Source organism: Heterocephalus glaber, unplaced genomic scaffold (genome assembly GCF_053883595.1).
Source record: "Heterocephalus glaber isolate CG9 unplaced genomic scaffold, H.glaber_assembly_v1.0 deba00001446, whole genome shotgun sequence".
NCBI classification, from domain to species: domain Eukaryota; kingdom Metazoa; phylum Chordata; class Mammalia; order Rodentia; family Bathyergidae; genus Heterocephalus; species Heterocephalus glaber.
The window spans coordinates 10,186,705-10,201,845 of NW_028258298.1; the positions used below are offsets into that span (position 1 = coordinate 10,186,705).

The 15,141-nt window shown below is 40.3% G+C and overlaps 1 protein-coding gene and 1 pseudogene across 1 annotated transcript in view; one reads left to right on the forward strand and one right to left on the reverse strand.

The window, feature by feature from the left end:
- LOC147827425 (rho guanine nucleotide exchange factor 12-like) overlaps nucleotides 1-15,141 on the forward strand; it is a 70,932-nt gene that overhangs the window by 20,079 nt on the left and 35,712 nt on the right. The window contains exons 4-9 of the mRNA XM_087214257.1: nucleotides 5,953-6,027; nucleotides 8,631-8,723; nucleotides 10,085-10,195; nucleotides 10,485-10,583; nucleotides 14,617-14,659; nucleotides 14,966-15,071. Of these exons, the coding sequence (XP_087070383.1) occupies nucleotides 5,953-6,027; nucleotides 8,631-8,723; nucleotides 10,085-10,195; nucleotides 10,485-10,583; nucleotides 14,617-14,659; nucleotides 14,966-15,071 (527 nt within the window). The remainder of the gene's footprint in view (nucleotides 1-5,952; nucleotides 6,028-8,630; nucleotides 8,724-10,084; nucleotides 10,196-10,484; nucleotides 10,584-14,616; nucleotides 14,660-14,965; nucleotides 15,072-15,141) is intronic.
- On the reverse strand, nucleotides 13,637-13,712 carry LOC147827426 (U2 spliceosomal RNA; annotated as a pseudogene).

A 15,141-nucleotide genomic window follows, 5' to 3' on the forward strand; every position in this document is an offset into this window, starting at 1 on the left:
TGATGATGATGATGATGGTGATGAGGAGTAGGAGGAGGAGGAGGAGGAGGAGGAGAAGGAAGAAAAGGAGGCGGAGAGGAGGAGGAGGAGAAGTGGTTTATGGACAGAGTTTTCTAGGCAAAAAAAAAAAATCCTGCATAACCCTGCGTTCTTTTCCCACCTTGTAGAGAGACAATACACAAAAACCTGGACTCTCTGAGATGTCCTGCAGCCAAAATAACTATTTACTTTATCATCTTACAAATATGGGTGACCATGAGCCCCCAAAGGATGCTGAGAAAAGGCCACAGGATGCTAACATTTTATGGAACACAGCTGGGAAGTGCTGCATTCTTCCCCATGTGTGGCATCCTAATACCCGTGAATGGTATAACAGAATCAAGGAACTGACTGCCACCAGTCTCAGACAGGCCTGAACTGGCCCATGCCATATATGCAGTGGGGGTGTTAACAGGGAGTGGGAGGTAACGAGTGCTGGGTACAAAGGCTGAGCTCTGTTTCTTCTGCTGTAGCTCTTACTAGGATTTAGGAAATTAATCGCTCCATTTGTTAAACATCTGATATGGATTGAAGACTTTGTTAGATAGTGTTGCTTCCCAGCCCAGTACTGGTTCACTAGAACTAAGACATTCCTTGAAATTCACACAGTTCCTTGTGGAGGCAAAATACCTTCGCTTATGTTTCCCATTTTACCTCCTTCTCCCAAACCATGGGAGTGCTGAGAACACTGTCTTGGAGCAGGTAAGGAACTTCGAGTCATGCCGCTGGTATCGGACTCTCTGTTGGATCTCTGGCTCAATCTGGGGCTTCCTCCTCCTGCAGCACCCCCACCCCACATCTATACAAACAGCTTCAGGGTAGTGGATCCAGGGAGGGTGGGCCCTACCTGGCAGGGACAGTGTCCTTTGAAGGGCGGAGATCTCTCTAGAGCAGAGATGCAGCCAGGAGCACCTTGCTGGAGCAGAGGTGCAGGCAGGAGCGCAGACAAGGCCCCTCTTGAGAAAAGGCAAATTCTCTACCAGGGACACAAAGAACATGGTCAGCTGGGGATGGGAGTACAGAGGGGATAGCAGTGGCCACAAGAGAAGTTCCCAAGTGATGTGTGAATGTGTTCTGCATCACCACTGGGGCGATGATCTCCACAGCCTCACAAACACTGCACCTTGCAGTCACCATCTGCAGCACTGAATACTGTATTTTGGTATTGAGTTCAGTATCTGTGTATGAATTGTTATCCATGTGCACCTGAAAGTTACAACTTGCTATGAATCCTCCACTCCTGACCACCCAGGGGTTATAATTTGAAACATTTTGATCCATTAAGAAAAATTACTATGGCCTTTTTTGGAACATCTCCTTGGTCCCTATTGGAATTAAAATGAAACCGAAGGAACCAGGAAAGAAAATCCTCCTAAAATCTGACAGATCTCAAAGTGATGACCCTGAGCACAGCGTCTTGAGAGAGAAGGAATCCTTTGGATGGAAAATCACACTTCCCTCTGTGCCTGCTGCATCTGAGGCATCTACGTGTTTGTTGCCATAAAATTTCAAATTCATCAAACGCTAACATTACAGACAGCTTTTCTAGTTCTTTATTGCTATTTTTAAGGAGCACACTGATTTCTTCTACTAAAAGGATAGGGGATATCTTCCCAAAATACTTAAAACCTTTATACTGGAGCAATAAATGCACAAACATGTTTAGAGCAGCAGCACAATGTGTAATAGCTAAATTATGGAAACAACCCAAATGCCCATCAATGGATGAATGGATAAAGAACATGAGGTGCTCTTCTTATACAGTGGAGTGCAACGCAGCCAGAAAAAGGTAAACTTGAGACCTTCTAGGTAAATGGATGCCTCTTGAGACCATAGTCTTAAGTGAAATAAATCTGACACAAATGTTTAAATATTGCATTGTTTCTGTGCTGTGAGAAACCAAAGGGTAAATAAAGTCCAAAGTGTATAACAGATGTTGGGAAGTAGGAAACAAGTGTTCAAATGGGAAGGGGGACAGAGGAAAGGGGGAAAGGAAGGAAGGGATAAGGATAAAAGAGAATCGAAGGAAAAAATGGAAACCAAAATTTATAAAGAAAAAGGGAAAGAAGGGTTGAAGGGAGGGAAGGGGATTGGGGAAAAAAGGAATCACAAGATATATCATGTACAGGTACAAATTCCCTATGGTAAATGTGATCATCACGTATACCTAAAATGTACCAAAAATTTAATTGTTGAAAAACGCCATGACTATAAAATACTTCGAGAATGATATATACATGAAACAAAATAGTAGATTGTTATGTCACAGTAAGAAAAAAAGAAAAACAGGAAGGGGGAGTAGGGTCTTCGTATCAGAGGCGGGGGGCTCAGCTTATTGACCCCAGCATATGCCCTCGCTTCCTTGCTGACAGGTCTAAATAGAACTTGGAACCCTAGAGTCACCGGGCATCACAGTCTAGAGACGGCTGCCTAACAGTCACTTGGCTGGGGACAGTCAGCAGGGAACATGCTGTGCTGCTTTCCCAGGCCTCAAGGCCTCAGCCTGAGGACCACGCAGAAGGAAAGTATTTGGAACCGAGTGAGAGGATGGATGACTAAGTCCAGACTCTACAGGCTGCTTGGCAGGAACCACCCAGCCCTCATGGCCGGTACAGGGGAGGTCTCACCAGACCTAATTGCCATGGGCCCTGAGATGAGAGGGAGCCCAGGGCAGGTCTCTCTGGGCCTGGTCACCAGGCAGTCAGAGCAACCGAGTCCAGGACAGGTCCAGTTAGGCCCAGGCGCCACTGTGAGTACCCGGAGAAACTCCCATCCTAGGTCCTCAGTCTGAGTGTGCGGGGTGGGAGGTCGGGGTCAGGAGCAAAGTTCATTCTGGGCAGGAGCAGGAGCTGGGAGGCTGTGAGCAGCCCGGGGTCCTGTCACAGTCCCACCCATGATAAGGCTGGCAGGAGGAGAAAGGCAGTGCCCAGTGATGGTCCACAGCCTCCAGAGTCCTGTCCTGTCCTCTTGGGGTAGAGGCCTGTGACAGAGCTGTTTGTGTTTCAGATAACACAAGGTTAGCTGGGGCCAAGGCAGCACAAACTGTGGTCAGGCAGAGCCTCATGCTTTGTGCCAGCTGCTGGGCACTGTCCAAACAGAGCTGCGCACAGGACATCGGGCTGGAGCTGCGACTGGGGCCTGTGTGCCACGTGCCTGTGACAGAAAGTGGGAGCCACAAGAACAACAGGTGCCAGCTCAGGCCCAGGGTGTGTCTGTGAGGAGGGAGCTCTTCTCTGAGGCCACAGGAGGAGAGAGAGGACCCTCGGGGACAGATAACACCTTCACCGTCTCCCTGCAGGGCCTGGTAAACAGTGGGCCAGGGTCCTGCTCCCAAAGGAATCTGGGCCCCATGTCCTCAACATCCACATCCTCTCTGAGCAGCTTCCACCTTGGCCAGGGGCAAGGCTACTGTGAACATGCTGGGGCGAACATCAGAAAAGGGACATGGACACTGTGTCACTTCAGTCCTGCCATTCGCCTCATTGTAACTCCTGGCCCAGGCGTCCATGTGGCCCTGGTCAGATGCCAGGAAGCGTGGGCTACAGGACCTCCTATGAGAGGCAGTAAACACAGCCATTCAGCCTCACATGGATAAGGAAGCTCGACCTGACCCCCTCCTGGGCCATTTCAACAGAAACCTGGGGAACATTCTCTGTGACCTCATAAATGGATCTGGGGTCCTAGGATGAGCCTCTGTTTACTCATCTCTACCCTGGGAGGGGTCTCAGGACTCATGCATTGTTGTTTTTTATACACAGAAGTACACACATCCTCTCCTCCGCTAAGAGGCTGGCCTGAAAATGCTAGTAGTTTTAGGTGTCCCTCCTGAAATTTCACTTTTGATTGGTGAATTGAGACCATTAACGTTGATGGTTATAACCGAAACGTATTGACTTGTCATTGCCATGATTTTTTCTTTTTGTTGGGTTCTCCCCCTTTACATTTAATTTCTTGTCATGCCAGATGGGTTCATTCTGCTTTGCTTCCTGGGGTTGTGATCCTCAATGTCGTTTCCTAGGATATTGTGTAAAATTCTTTGGAGTGCTGGTTTGGTATTTACGAAGTTCCTAAGGTGCTCTTTGTCATGAAAGTATCTTATTTCTCCATCCATTTTGAAAGATAGTTTGGCAGGGTACATCAATCTGGGGTGGAGGCTGTTTTCTTTTAGGGCTTGGAATATGTCACTCCAAGCTCTTCTTGCCTTGATGGTTTGTGTTGAGAAGTCTGCTGTGATTCTGATGGGCTTTCCTTTGTATGTGATTTGTTTCTTTTCTCTGACTGCTTGGAGAACTTTGTTCTTCTGTTGTGTTTCTGGAATCTTAACAATTATATGCCTATGTGTAGATTTTTTTTGATCAAGGCTATTTGGAGTCCTATATGCCTCACTTATCTGTATGTCAAGCTCTTTTCCCCTGCTTGGGAAGTTTTCTGCCATTATTTCTGTGAAGAGATTTTTTATGTCATCTGCACTCTCTCCTGTTTCTTCATCGAGCCCAATCAGTCTTATGTTATTCTTCTTTGTATCATCTAGCAGCTGCTGGATTGATTTCTCATGTTCCCTTAGAATTTTGAAGCAATTTTTCTTTTCCTGGTCACTAATTGCAATCTTATCTTCTATATCTGAAATTCTGTCCTCACACTGGCTCATTCTGCTGTGTAGACTTTCAATGGAGTTTTTCATGTCCTGGAAATCTATTTGCATCTGTTTTATGGATTCCATTTGTTTCTTATGTTGGGATTGCATCATGTTCCTGAGCTCCTCTCTAGATTTATTAATCATGTCTTGCACTAGAGGCACAATTTCTCCTGTTATCTGAGAAATTATTTCTGATTTCATTTTTGCAGATCCCCTTTTGTTGCCAGTTCAGTGGGTCCAAGTGGTTGAGTATCAGAGTGTTCCATCTCATTTCCCTTTGGGGTTGCTGTAGGTGATCTGGAAGTCTGGTTTTGAGACTTATTTACGTGTTTTCTCATTTCAACTGAGGTGGGGGGCTGTTAGCACCTGTACGGATTACCTTCTCTGAGGTGGGTGAGGTGGGACAGGGGCCGGGAGCAGCGGTAGGGATGGTGACCCAAAAGCCCTTTCTGTGGGCTGGGAGCAGCCAGAGGGATGGTGGCCGGGAAGCCCCTTCCTCTGGACCAGGAGCAGTGGGATGGTGGCTCAGAAGCCCCTCCCTCTGGGCCAGGAGCGGTGGGAGGCATGGTGGCCTGGAAGCCCCCTCCTCTGGGCCAGGAGCAGTGGGACAGAAGGTGGCCCAAAAGCCCTTTCCTCTGGGCTGGGAGCAGCGGGAGGGATGGTGACCGGGAAGTCCCTTCCTCTGGACCAGGAGCAGTGGGACGATGGCTCAGAAGCCCCTACCTCTGGGCCGGGAACAGTGGGACTCAGTACCTTGGTCTGGTGGTCTGGTGTCCTCTGCGTCTTTGTAGTGTGGAACCAGGTGGCTGTCTGTCTGCAGCGGGGTGATTCGGCATCTTCTGCGTGACTCAGGACCTCTGTAGGGCGTGCACAGACCTTCCTGTGTGCAGCCGGCTGATTCGGCGTATTCCACGTGACTGGGGACCTCGGTAGGGCATGGGCAGACCTGCCTGTCTGCAGCGGGCTGATTAGGCGTCTTCCGCGTGACTCAGGACCTCGGTAGGGCGTGCACAGACCTGCCTGTCTGCAGTGGGCTGATTCGGCTCGTTCTGTGGGACTCAGGACCTCGGTAGGGCGTGCACAGACCTGCCTGTCTGTAGCGGGCTGATTCGGCGTCTTCCTCGTGACTCAGGACCTCGGTAGGGCGTGCACAGACCTGCCTGTCTGCAGCGGGATGATTCCCAAAATTAATTTTTCTATATAAGTTTTCCCTTGTTTGCTTTTCTGAGCCTGTTGAAACGAACTGAAGATCTTTTTGTGTGTTTTTTTCTCATTAGAGTCCCAAGAGTGGCCTGAAAGAGAAAGTTTATCCAGAGGGAAACCTAGAGAAAAGTGAAGCAGTTCAGGACAGTGTGAGTATGAAATCTGTTCAGTGAATGTTGTCTTCACTTGTGTGTGTGTGTGTGTGTGTGTGTGTGTGTGTGTGTGTGCTAAGGATCGAACACAGGGTCTCACACATGCTAGGCAAGTGCTCAATCACGGAGGTACACCCCCAGCTCTTTTACCTTTTCATATAATTAAGTTATGATAGGGCCGGGGATTTAGCTCACAGGCACTGCACCTGCCTCGCAAGTGAAAGGTTCTGAGTTCGATCCCCAGTACCGGAGATGGGGGGGAGATTAAGTTATGATAGACAAATTTTATTTGTTTTTCTTTGTTAAGAGCATATAATGAAGATTTGAAAAAATGGGTATTATTAGGTTGCTTGGTAGTGTTTTGTTGTTTTGTTAAAATATTCATAACATAAAATATACTGTTGTAATTGCTTCCCAGCCTTTTGACTAAGATCAAGTGTAAAATACACTGTTGTAAGTGCACAGTGGCTTTAAATATGTTAATGCTGCTGTGCAACCATCACTGCCATCTGTCTCCTTAACTGAAATTTGGTGCTCATTAGGCACTAAGTCTACATGTGTCCCTCCCTCCAACCCCTGGCAGCCACCATTTTATTTTCTGTCTCTAATGAATTTGACTATTTCAGCTGCTCAAGTAAATGCAGTCATGCTGTTACATGACTTTTGTGACTTTCTTCAAGTAGCACAGTGTCTTCAGTTCCTCCGTGCTACGTCATGTATCAGAATTCTCTTCTATCTTGAGACTGGATAATACTCTATGATATATATATATATATATATATATATATATATATATATATATATATTCCACATATTTTTTATCCATTCTCCTGGCAGTGGATGCTTCTACCTTTTGGCTATTGTGAATAATGCCTTGCTTTCAATTCTGTTGTCAATTGAATATTTTTAGCATTTGATTTTAAAATTAGATTTGTTTGAAGGTTTTTTTGTTTTTTGGGTTTTTTTCTTTTGTTTTTTGTGATACTGGACATTGAACTCAGGGCTTTCGCACAAAGCTGTATCCTCAGCCTTTTGTTATTTTTTTATTTTGGAACAGGGTTTTGCTAATTTGTCCAGGCTGGGTTCAAATTTGCCTCCCCCTGCCTCAGCCTCTCAAAGTGCTAGAATTATAGGTGTGCACCATCAAACCTGGCTGACGTTGATTTATAGTGAAAGATTTAACAAAATTTTGTGATGTATTAACTATTAGCAACATAAAGACTTGAAAAATCAAAGACATCAAGTCAATTATCAAACTAAAATTTGTCTATCTAGTGTTTTAAACAAATTTCTGTTGCTTTTACATGATTTTTTTTTCATTAAAACTTTGAAGTTAGAAAAATAATTTTAAAAAAGGAGAATTATATTTAGGTGTAGTATGTAGTGTAACACACTTAAGGAAGAAAAACTACAGATATATATTTTTCACTGAACTTATAATTTATGGATCTACTTATATTGAGCCAGTCTAACTACTGTATAATGACTGCTAAGCCAATGTAGCCCTACCCATCAGTGTGAGCTCCAGATTTTCCATGTTCAACTGCTGTCATATTGAAGCCAAATTCATTCTTATTTTATTTCTTTCAAAATTTTTATTTTTTTGGTCCTACATGACCTTTGATTTTACTACTTGTTGTTCTTCACATATCTCATTATACATTATTTCCTTTATACTGCCTTTTTCATGCTGAATCCAGCCTTGTGAGTAGACAAACAAATGAGGTACTGAATGGAGAGCTACTGCCCACCTCCAATTTATTTTTACAATCTTTTTTATCTTTCTTTCTCTAGCAGTGTTTGTGAGATCACTGAGATGATCACTTGAAAATTTTATTGCATTATGCCAGTGATTTTCAACCAGGAGTGATTTTGCCTTGCAGAGAATATTTGACAATATCTGGGAATACTTTTGATTGTCTCAACTGGGAGGCTGCTACTAGCATCTGGTGGATGGGCGGAGATTGGGGATGCTGTTAACTATCCTACATTGCATAGGACAGCCCCCCAACAAGTAGTTATCTGACCAAGAATGTCAATAGTGGCAAAGTTGAGAAACCTTGTATGAAAATGAATTAAGTGAAAATTTAGGGTTCAGTTATAGCTTTCAGTTTTTCTATAGTTAGTGGAAATCTTTAGTACTTCTCAAGTGTGTTAATTGCTGCGCTAATTTTGTCTAATCATTTCTGCTCTCATTTTTTTCTGTCTTGCTTTTTTCACTTTTTAAAATTTTACTTTTTATGGTAAGTATATAAGCCATTTTATGTCTTTCTGTAACAAGGCATAGGTGTTAATAAATTAAGGATACAGAAAGTGACTAGAGTCATGGGTGTAGTGATCAAAGAGTATTTACTACTTTCAGGAATAATTTTGAACTCCCCTCATTCTCCAAGAAACAGTTATTACTGTTGTGATTGTTTTCTCTACTACAGTGGTTCATGGCCTTGACAATTTGAGAACCACTACTTTGAGAATAAAGTACCTCAAGCAAAAATAAATCCGATTAAGTGAACTATTTTTTGTGGTGATTTGGATTTATTCTTTCACTGACTTTGACCACCAGATAATTTTTTCTGTTCCTTTTCTCTGAATGTTACCAGGACACTCAGTCATTTGTCAGGAGTCCCTTAACCCGTATTACACCTCATATTATTGGAGCAGAGGATGATGATTTTGGTTCTGAACATGAACAGGTAATGGCCATTTTTTTTTCCTGAAAAATAAATTGACTTTCTGAAATGCCTGACTTACTGCAAAAAATAAACATTTTCTGGAGATTAAAATAACGTGTAAGGATTTGAAACTACATCTTAGAACCAGTGCCCCTTGGATTAATTGTTTGCTTTAGTTTTTACTGATACAAATGACTTTGCTTTTAAAGACAGTAAAAATTAGGTCATTGATTTATAATTCTTTCATTTCATTTTGTTGATGAGATGTTATTGAATATGTTATTATTTTTTCAAATGTCAAATCTCAGTCATTTTTTCATTGTAACATATTTATATACACAATGACTAGGATTTGAAATATATATGGAATGTATATATAAATATTGTATGTTGAATGAGATGATCATATGGTTTTTCTGGTTTACTATTCGAATATAGTAAATTACACTGATTAATTTTAGAATGTTGAACAAGCCTTGAGTTCTCAGAATCAATCATAATCTATTATCCTTTTTTATATTGTTCGATTCAATTTGCTTTCATTTTACTGAGGATTTTTGTATCTGTTCATGAGGGATATTGGCCTGTAGTCTTCTTCTTTTGGTAATATCTTTGTTTAGTTTTGATAATGGGGCATTGGTAGACTTGAGAATGATTTGGGAAGAGATCTCTTATTTTTTGGCAGATGTGAAGAATTGATACTATTTACTTAGTTAAACTTCTCTAATTTATCTAAATGTGAAAAGTTGTATGGAAATTACGATGCTAGTTTACCCTAAATCTGTCTTCTGTGTTGAGACTAGGGGATTATACGGTATTTTAGGAGTTGTCTTAAAATAAGACAGTTTCATTTTCTATTGCCATTTCTGTGATTAGCCCAAAATAAAAAGAGTTATTACATTACTGGGCAAAAAGCCTTCCTTATATTTTTATAGGTACTATTAGTTTTACATACATACTTACAGGTATATGAACTCCTTGATAATCACCTCCTAAACTTCCATTCTCTCAAAATGATCTGATGATGATTAATTTTTCAAGGAAAAGGTGTTCTGTTTATTTTAGTTTTGTTTTTGAGACAGGGTATATTAAGATGTAGCCCAGGTTGACCTTCACCTTTTTTTTTTTTTGGCCTTCAACTTTGATCCTTGATCTGGCCTCAGCCTCCTCAGAGCTGGCACTGTAGGTATGTGCCACCATACCTTGCTTAAGAGGAAGAAATTGTATAACCTGTGTTACCAATAAATTTTAGTGAAATTTTTTAAATACTGAATTTTTGACAGGGAGGTCAGAATGAAATTTGCATAGCTTTGTTCATTTGTGCTTATGTTGCATTTTGTATTTGTATGTCAGAATTATTGATGTGTAACTGTTTCTTCTAGATCAATGGGCAATGCAGCTGTTTCCAGAGCATTGAATTACTAAAGTCTCGCCCTGCTCATTTGGCTGTTTTCTTACACCATGTAGTTTCACAATTTGACCCTGCAACATTGGTAATATATTTTACAATTTGGCTGATTCAGATGTCCTATATTAATTCATGTAACATAGAACTCTTTGTATGTACAACATGAGTAGACTTTCAGTTTTCCAAGCATATAAGAATAAGTAAAGGAAAGATAACATAAAATGGTATTTCATTTTTTTAAAGACTTGATTGGTAATGACTGCATTGTTGATGGTGACCTACATGTTCCAAACATTCCTATTTAAGAGGATCTAGCAAATAACATTTTTTGGTGATTTTTCATTTTGTATTTTCTGTTTCTTTCTCCATGTCAGCTCTGTTACCTCTACTCAGATCTGTATAAACAGACCAATTCCAAGGAAACACGTCGTATCTTTCTTGAGTTTCATCAGTTCTTCCTGGATCGATCTGGAGTAAGTTGCCAAGTTAATATTATTATCTTTACTTCAGTACATTGACTTACTGGCCTTCTGTTTCCAATCTTCAGTCCCATGCTTTTGGACTTCATTATGCTTTTGGAAATCGATATTATATCTCTATTATTATTATTATTATTATTATTATTATTTGGTACCCAGGATCGAACTTGGGTCTTTGTGCTTCCAGGGCAGGCAGCAGAACCACTGAGCTAAATCCCCGGCCCGTATATCTCTGTTATTGACTGTGCTTGACTGGTTTTTCTTTTTTATCATTTCTAAATTAGTTTTGGGAATGTAAATTCTTCCAGTACATTTTAGGAGATATACACACACACACGTGTATATTTGAGTTTTCACATGTGCATAATTAGAATGGGGGAACAAAAGAGAGGACACATAAGATAGACATGTGTATTAGGGTCCCAGGGATAATATTTGCAGAATTGAACTCTGGGTGACCACTTTGAGGTTTAGAGACACAAATTTAAGTAAGTGGTGGAAAAGATCTCACTAACATTGCAATAAATGGTGATACCGGATTGACCCATCCCCTACCTCGAGGTAGTTGTAGGCCACATTTCTCCTGTAACGTTGGAAAACAAAAGAGGAGAGGAAGTTGTCATACCACGTGTCACCAAAGTGGCTGTGGTTGCCTCAGGACAGGTGGGGAGGTGGGGGTGACATGGCTAGCCCTTCCGGATCCATGGTCTTGGCAGGTTGGAGGGCTGCCCCACTGGCCAGACTTCTCTCCAGCAGCAGAGCCAGCCTGGGGCTTGCATGTTGATCCTCAGCAAGCTTCACAGGGGAAGCCAAGGTTTGCTCCCCACTGTGACTGGAGTGCATGTTTACACCAGCACTTTTTCTGCACATGTATCTTCAATCCAACAAGGCTGTTTTTTATGCCGAGTAACAAGAGGCCCCAAGCGGCAACTGCATTATGCCCTCTCAGCAACTGGCCATGATCTCTTCTGCACCATTTTATACACCAGACCTGCTTGGCACCACAGGGAGCTCTTTCCCCCTGCACAATGACATTCCACCCACACCAGGCAGGAAGTTACAGCCAACCTTGCTGACTGTCACAAGCAGGACTGTGGGCCCATTGGCACTGTCCGTGAGAGTAAGCCATTTCCTGGGAGGAGGAAACTCCTCTCCACAAATCTGCTTGGGCCTGTGCAAATGGCACTTCAGAGTCCCATGCACATGGAGTCCACGAGCCAATGGAATATGCAAAGATGCTTCAACATTTCAGGGCTGGTTTCTCTGTTCATAGCCAATTCTGGTGCTTAGGAACGGGGACCCATGCTGATGCCCAAGGGCAGAAAGGCCACTCCTTTAAGGAAGGGAGCAGGCCTGACCCTGATGCCCAGTAAGGGGCAACCCTAGGCTTTGTTTTCCTTGCTTTTGTTCCCTTTTTTTGTTGGCCTTGTGCTGGGTTTGTTTACAAAAGATGTATTTTGTTTAACCAGATATTAAAAATGGAAAACTCCATACGTGAAATAAATGGTGGTAGGGCTTTCTTTTACCAGTGGAAATTTTAGTAATGTTTTAAAACTAAGTTTTATTATTACCCTTGCTTTGCGTGAATAGCATTTAATGCTGAATACTTCCTTGGATGATCAGGCTGTATGGCCCTCATCCTTGCACTTTGTATTTCTCTTAATGGCTGCTTTATACATTCTCTTCAAATATCCATCACTTCCACTCCTAACCTTTTCTCAGCTGATAACCTTGCTGTTTCTCTGGGAAATTTAGTGTGTAGAGAAGAGAACTTCTACCAGATATATTACCTGCTTCTATTTTACCATGTGCTCTACCCGTTTTCTGATGCTGTTGAGGAATTGTCTCTCCTTTATCCAAAGCCAGCTGTTTTCCTTTCTACCCAAGAGTATATTTTTTATACCTACTCAAAGACTTTCCTTAGACAGTTATCCTTCTTTTCTTATCATCAGGTTTTTTTCTACTGAATCATTATAGTAGCATGCAAACATTGTTAATTTCTTTTTATCTTAAAAATAAACACACAGAAACATTTTGACTCCATAGTTTTCTCCAGCTCTTGCCCCTATTTTCTTTGTATTCTTTTATAAAGTTGACTGCACTTTTGCATTGCCAAATATAATTGCCTTCTTAATAAACCCTTCCTTGACCAATTGCTTAAAAATCTTGCCCCCTTCATTTTCTGCATGTTTTTTTCTTCATTTTCTGTGTCCAAGAATTTATATTTTACTTACTAATTTTATTTGTTTATATTTCTGCTTTCCTACTCTGAATATCAGCTCCATCAGGCAGATATTTTTGGTTTTGTATGCTGCTGTTTCTCCAGCAGTTCTTGGCACATAGTATGATTCAGATATTTGTTGATTGAATTAAGATCTTTTTATACTGTTATTGTTTAAACTATTACACATTATTTTTATTAAAAATATTTTGTCACGAAGAATAACAGTATATTCAAGTATGTTTGAATTTCACATTTTTAATAGTGCTCCAAGCTAAGTAAAAACCTTATATTTTGCTATTCATGGTCTATATCAGTATGGAATTATAAAAAGAATTCTGATTAATTTTCTAATTATTCATGCTACAGGCCATATTTATTTCACATAAATATCCATTTACAGAAATGAACTCTTGTATACTTTTGCACTTATGCTAGAAATACTTTGCACTTATGCTAGAAAGTTGATTTGAATTGTTGCTTGGCCTCTTCAGTTAATGAGAAAGGTTTGAAGTACATCTCACTATTCTAAAAATGAGTGTAAGAGATCTCACAGTGTTTTAGCAATGACTTATTTTCAAATTTAAGGCTTCAGATCTTTTTTTTAAAATTTTTTTAATTAAAAAAAAAATTTTTTTTTTAAGGCTTCAGATCTTTATTGGAATTGTTTAAATTCTGAAAGTCTGTGACTTAAATAGCTATAGTGTATAATTTTAAGCATGAAGAAACTTTTTCTTCTAAATACAAAATGTTAATTTCCCCAAAATTTACTTGTAGTAGGACCCCAAACTGCAGTTATTATAAGGAAAATCTTTTTTTTGTGCAGAAATAGTTTATTGTACATATTTTCACATTACAATTTGATACTACACTTGATCTTAGCCAAAAGGCCAAGAAGCGATTCACATTACAATTTGAATTATTTTGCAGCTTTCACAAAGATGTAGTTTTATGGTGGTTAAAAAACCCCATAAAATTTACCATTTTAAAGGATACAATTCAGTGTCACTAAGTACTATCAGAATGTTATATAACCATCATCCCTGTCCACTTCCAGAAATGTGTTTTTCAACTTTTAGGAAGGTTAATAATCACAAGAAAATAGGCTGGACTTAACTGATAGTAAGCTAGGATCTGAAATCACATCACTGAAAATTCTAATTGATGCTGAGCCCTAACCTTTTTTCCCTTACTCTAATATTAACTTCATAAGGAAAATCTTAACTAGGAAGAAGTAAATTCTGAGACTGTCACCTAATTTATTCAATATCAAGAACTACAGATGATTAATGGAGATTTAAGACACCAAAAAATTCAACATTGGCGTTCAGAGAGATTCCTTTTGGAAGTTTGACTCCTGAGGTTTTAGAAAATTATATAGGAAAATGGGAGTATTGTGACCTGTAGGGTCTCAAATCCAAAAAATAAAAATCATGGTTTTATATATGTCAGTTTAGATTTTACCTATATTTATTCAAATAATGTGTATGTGATTGTAATAATCAATAATTTTAGAAAACCAAAGCCAATATATTCATTAGGAATAAGTATGACATTGAACCATTCAGTCCTCTAGTGAAATACCAGTAGATATTTCCTTTAGAGCATGACACTTGAGAAAGGTCTTATTTTTAAGTTTAAACAATAGAACATTCCAGAGCTATGAAATATGGATGAGCAGGTAAGCTTTGATGTGGATATGCTTGCATAATTAAGTATCCAAGTTGTATCCCTTTATACAGGAGTTTATATACATCACGAAAAGTCTTTAGTGCTGTTTCACCTTTTGTTTGTATTTCATTTTAGCACTTGAAAGTTTCTGTTCCTGATGAAATATCTATAGACCTGGGTAAGTTTGGAACACCAGTATTCTGCAGAATTAAATCTATGTAGATATGTAACTCAGTTCAGCTGTAAAGGTTTTATCTGTCATTTGGCGATTGGTCAGTCATCTGAATCTCTATAGAAGAATCAATAATTCATTAAAGGGAATTAAAATCCAAATTCTGAGATGAAATGCATGAACTGCACTGAAGAATTTCTCTTTGGTGTACTCCAAGTTAAATTTCTACAAAGTAGCATTGCTGTGTTGCCAGCTATATTATATATTTCAAGGAATACACCTTTAGATTAAATAATTCTTTTCCTTATGCAGAAAAGAGAAGACCTGAGCTTATTCCTGAGGATCTGCATCACCACTATATCCAAACTATGCAAGAGAGAGTCCACCCAGAAGTTCAGAGGCACCTGGAAGATTTTCGGTAAGCTTGGTAGTAGATGAAACCTGATATGGTCATTCTGAATTTTTTTAAAGTAGGAAAAAGACATTAA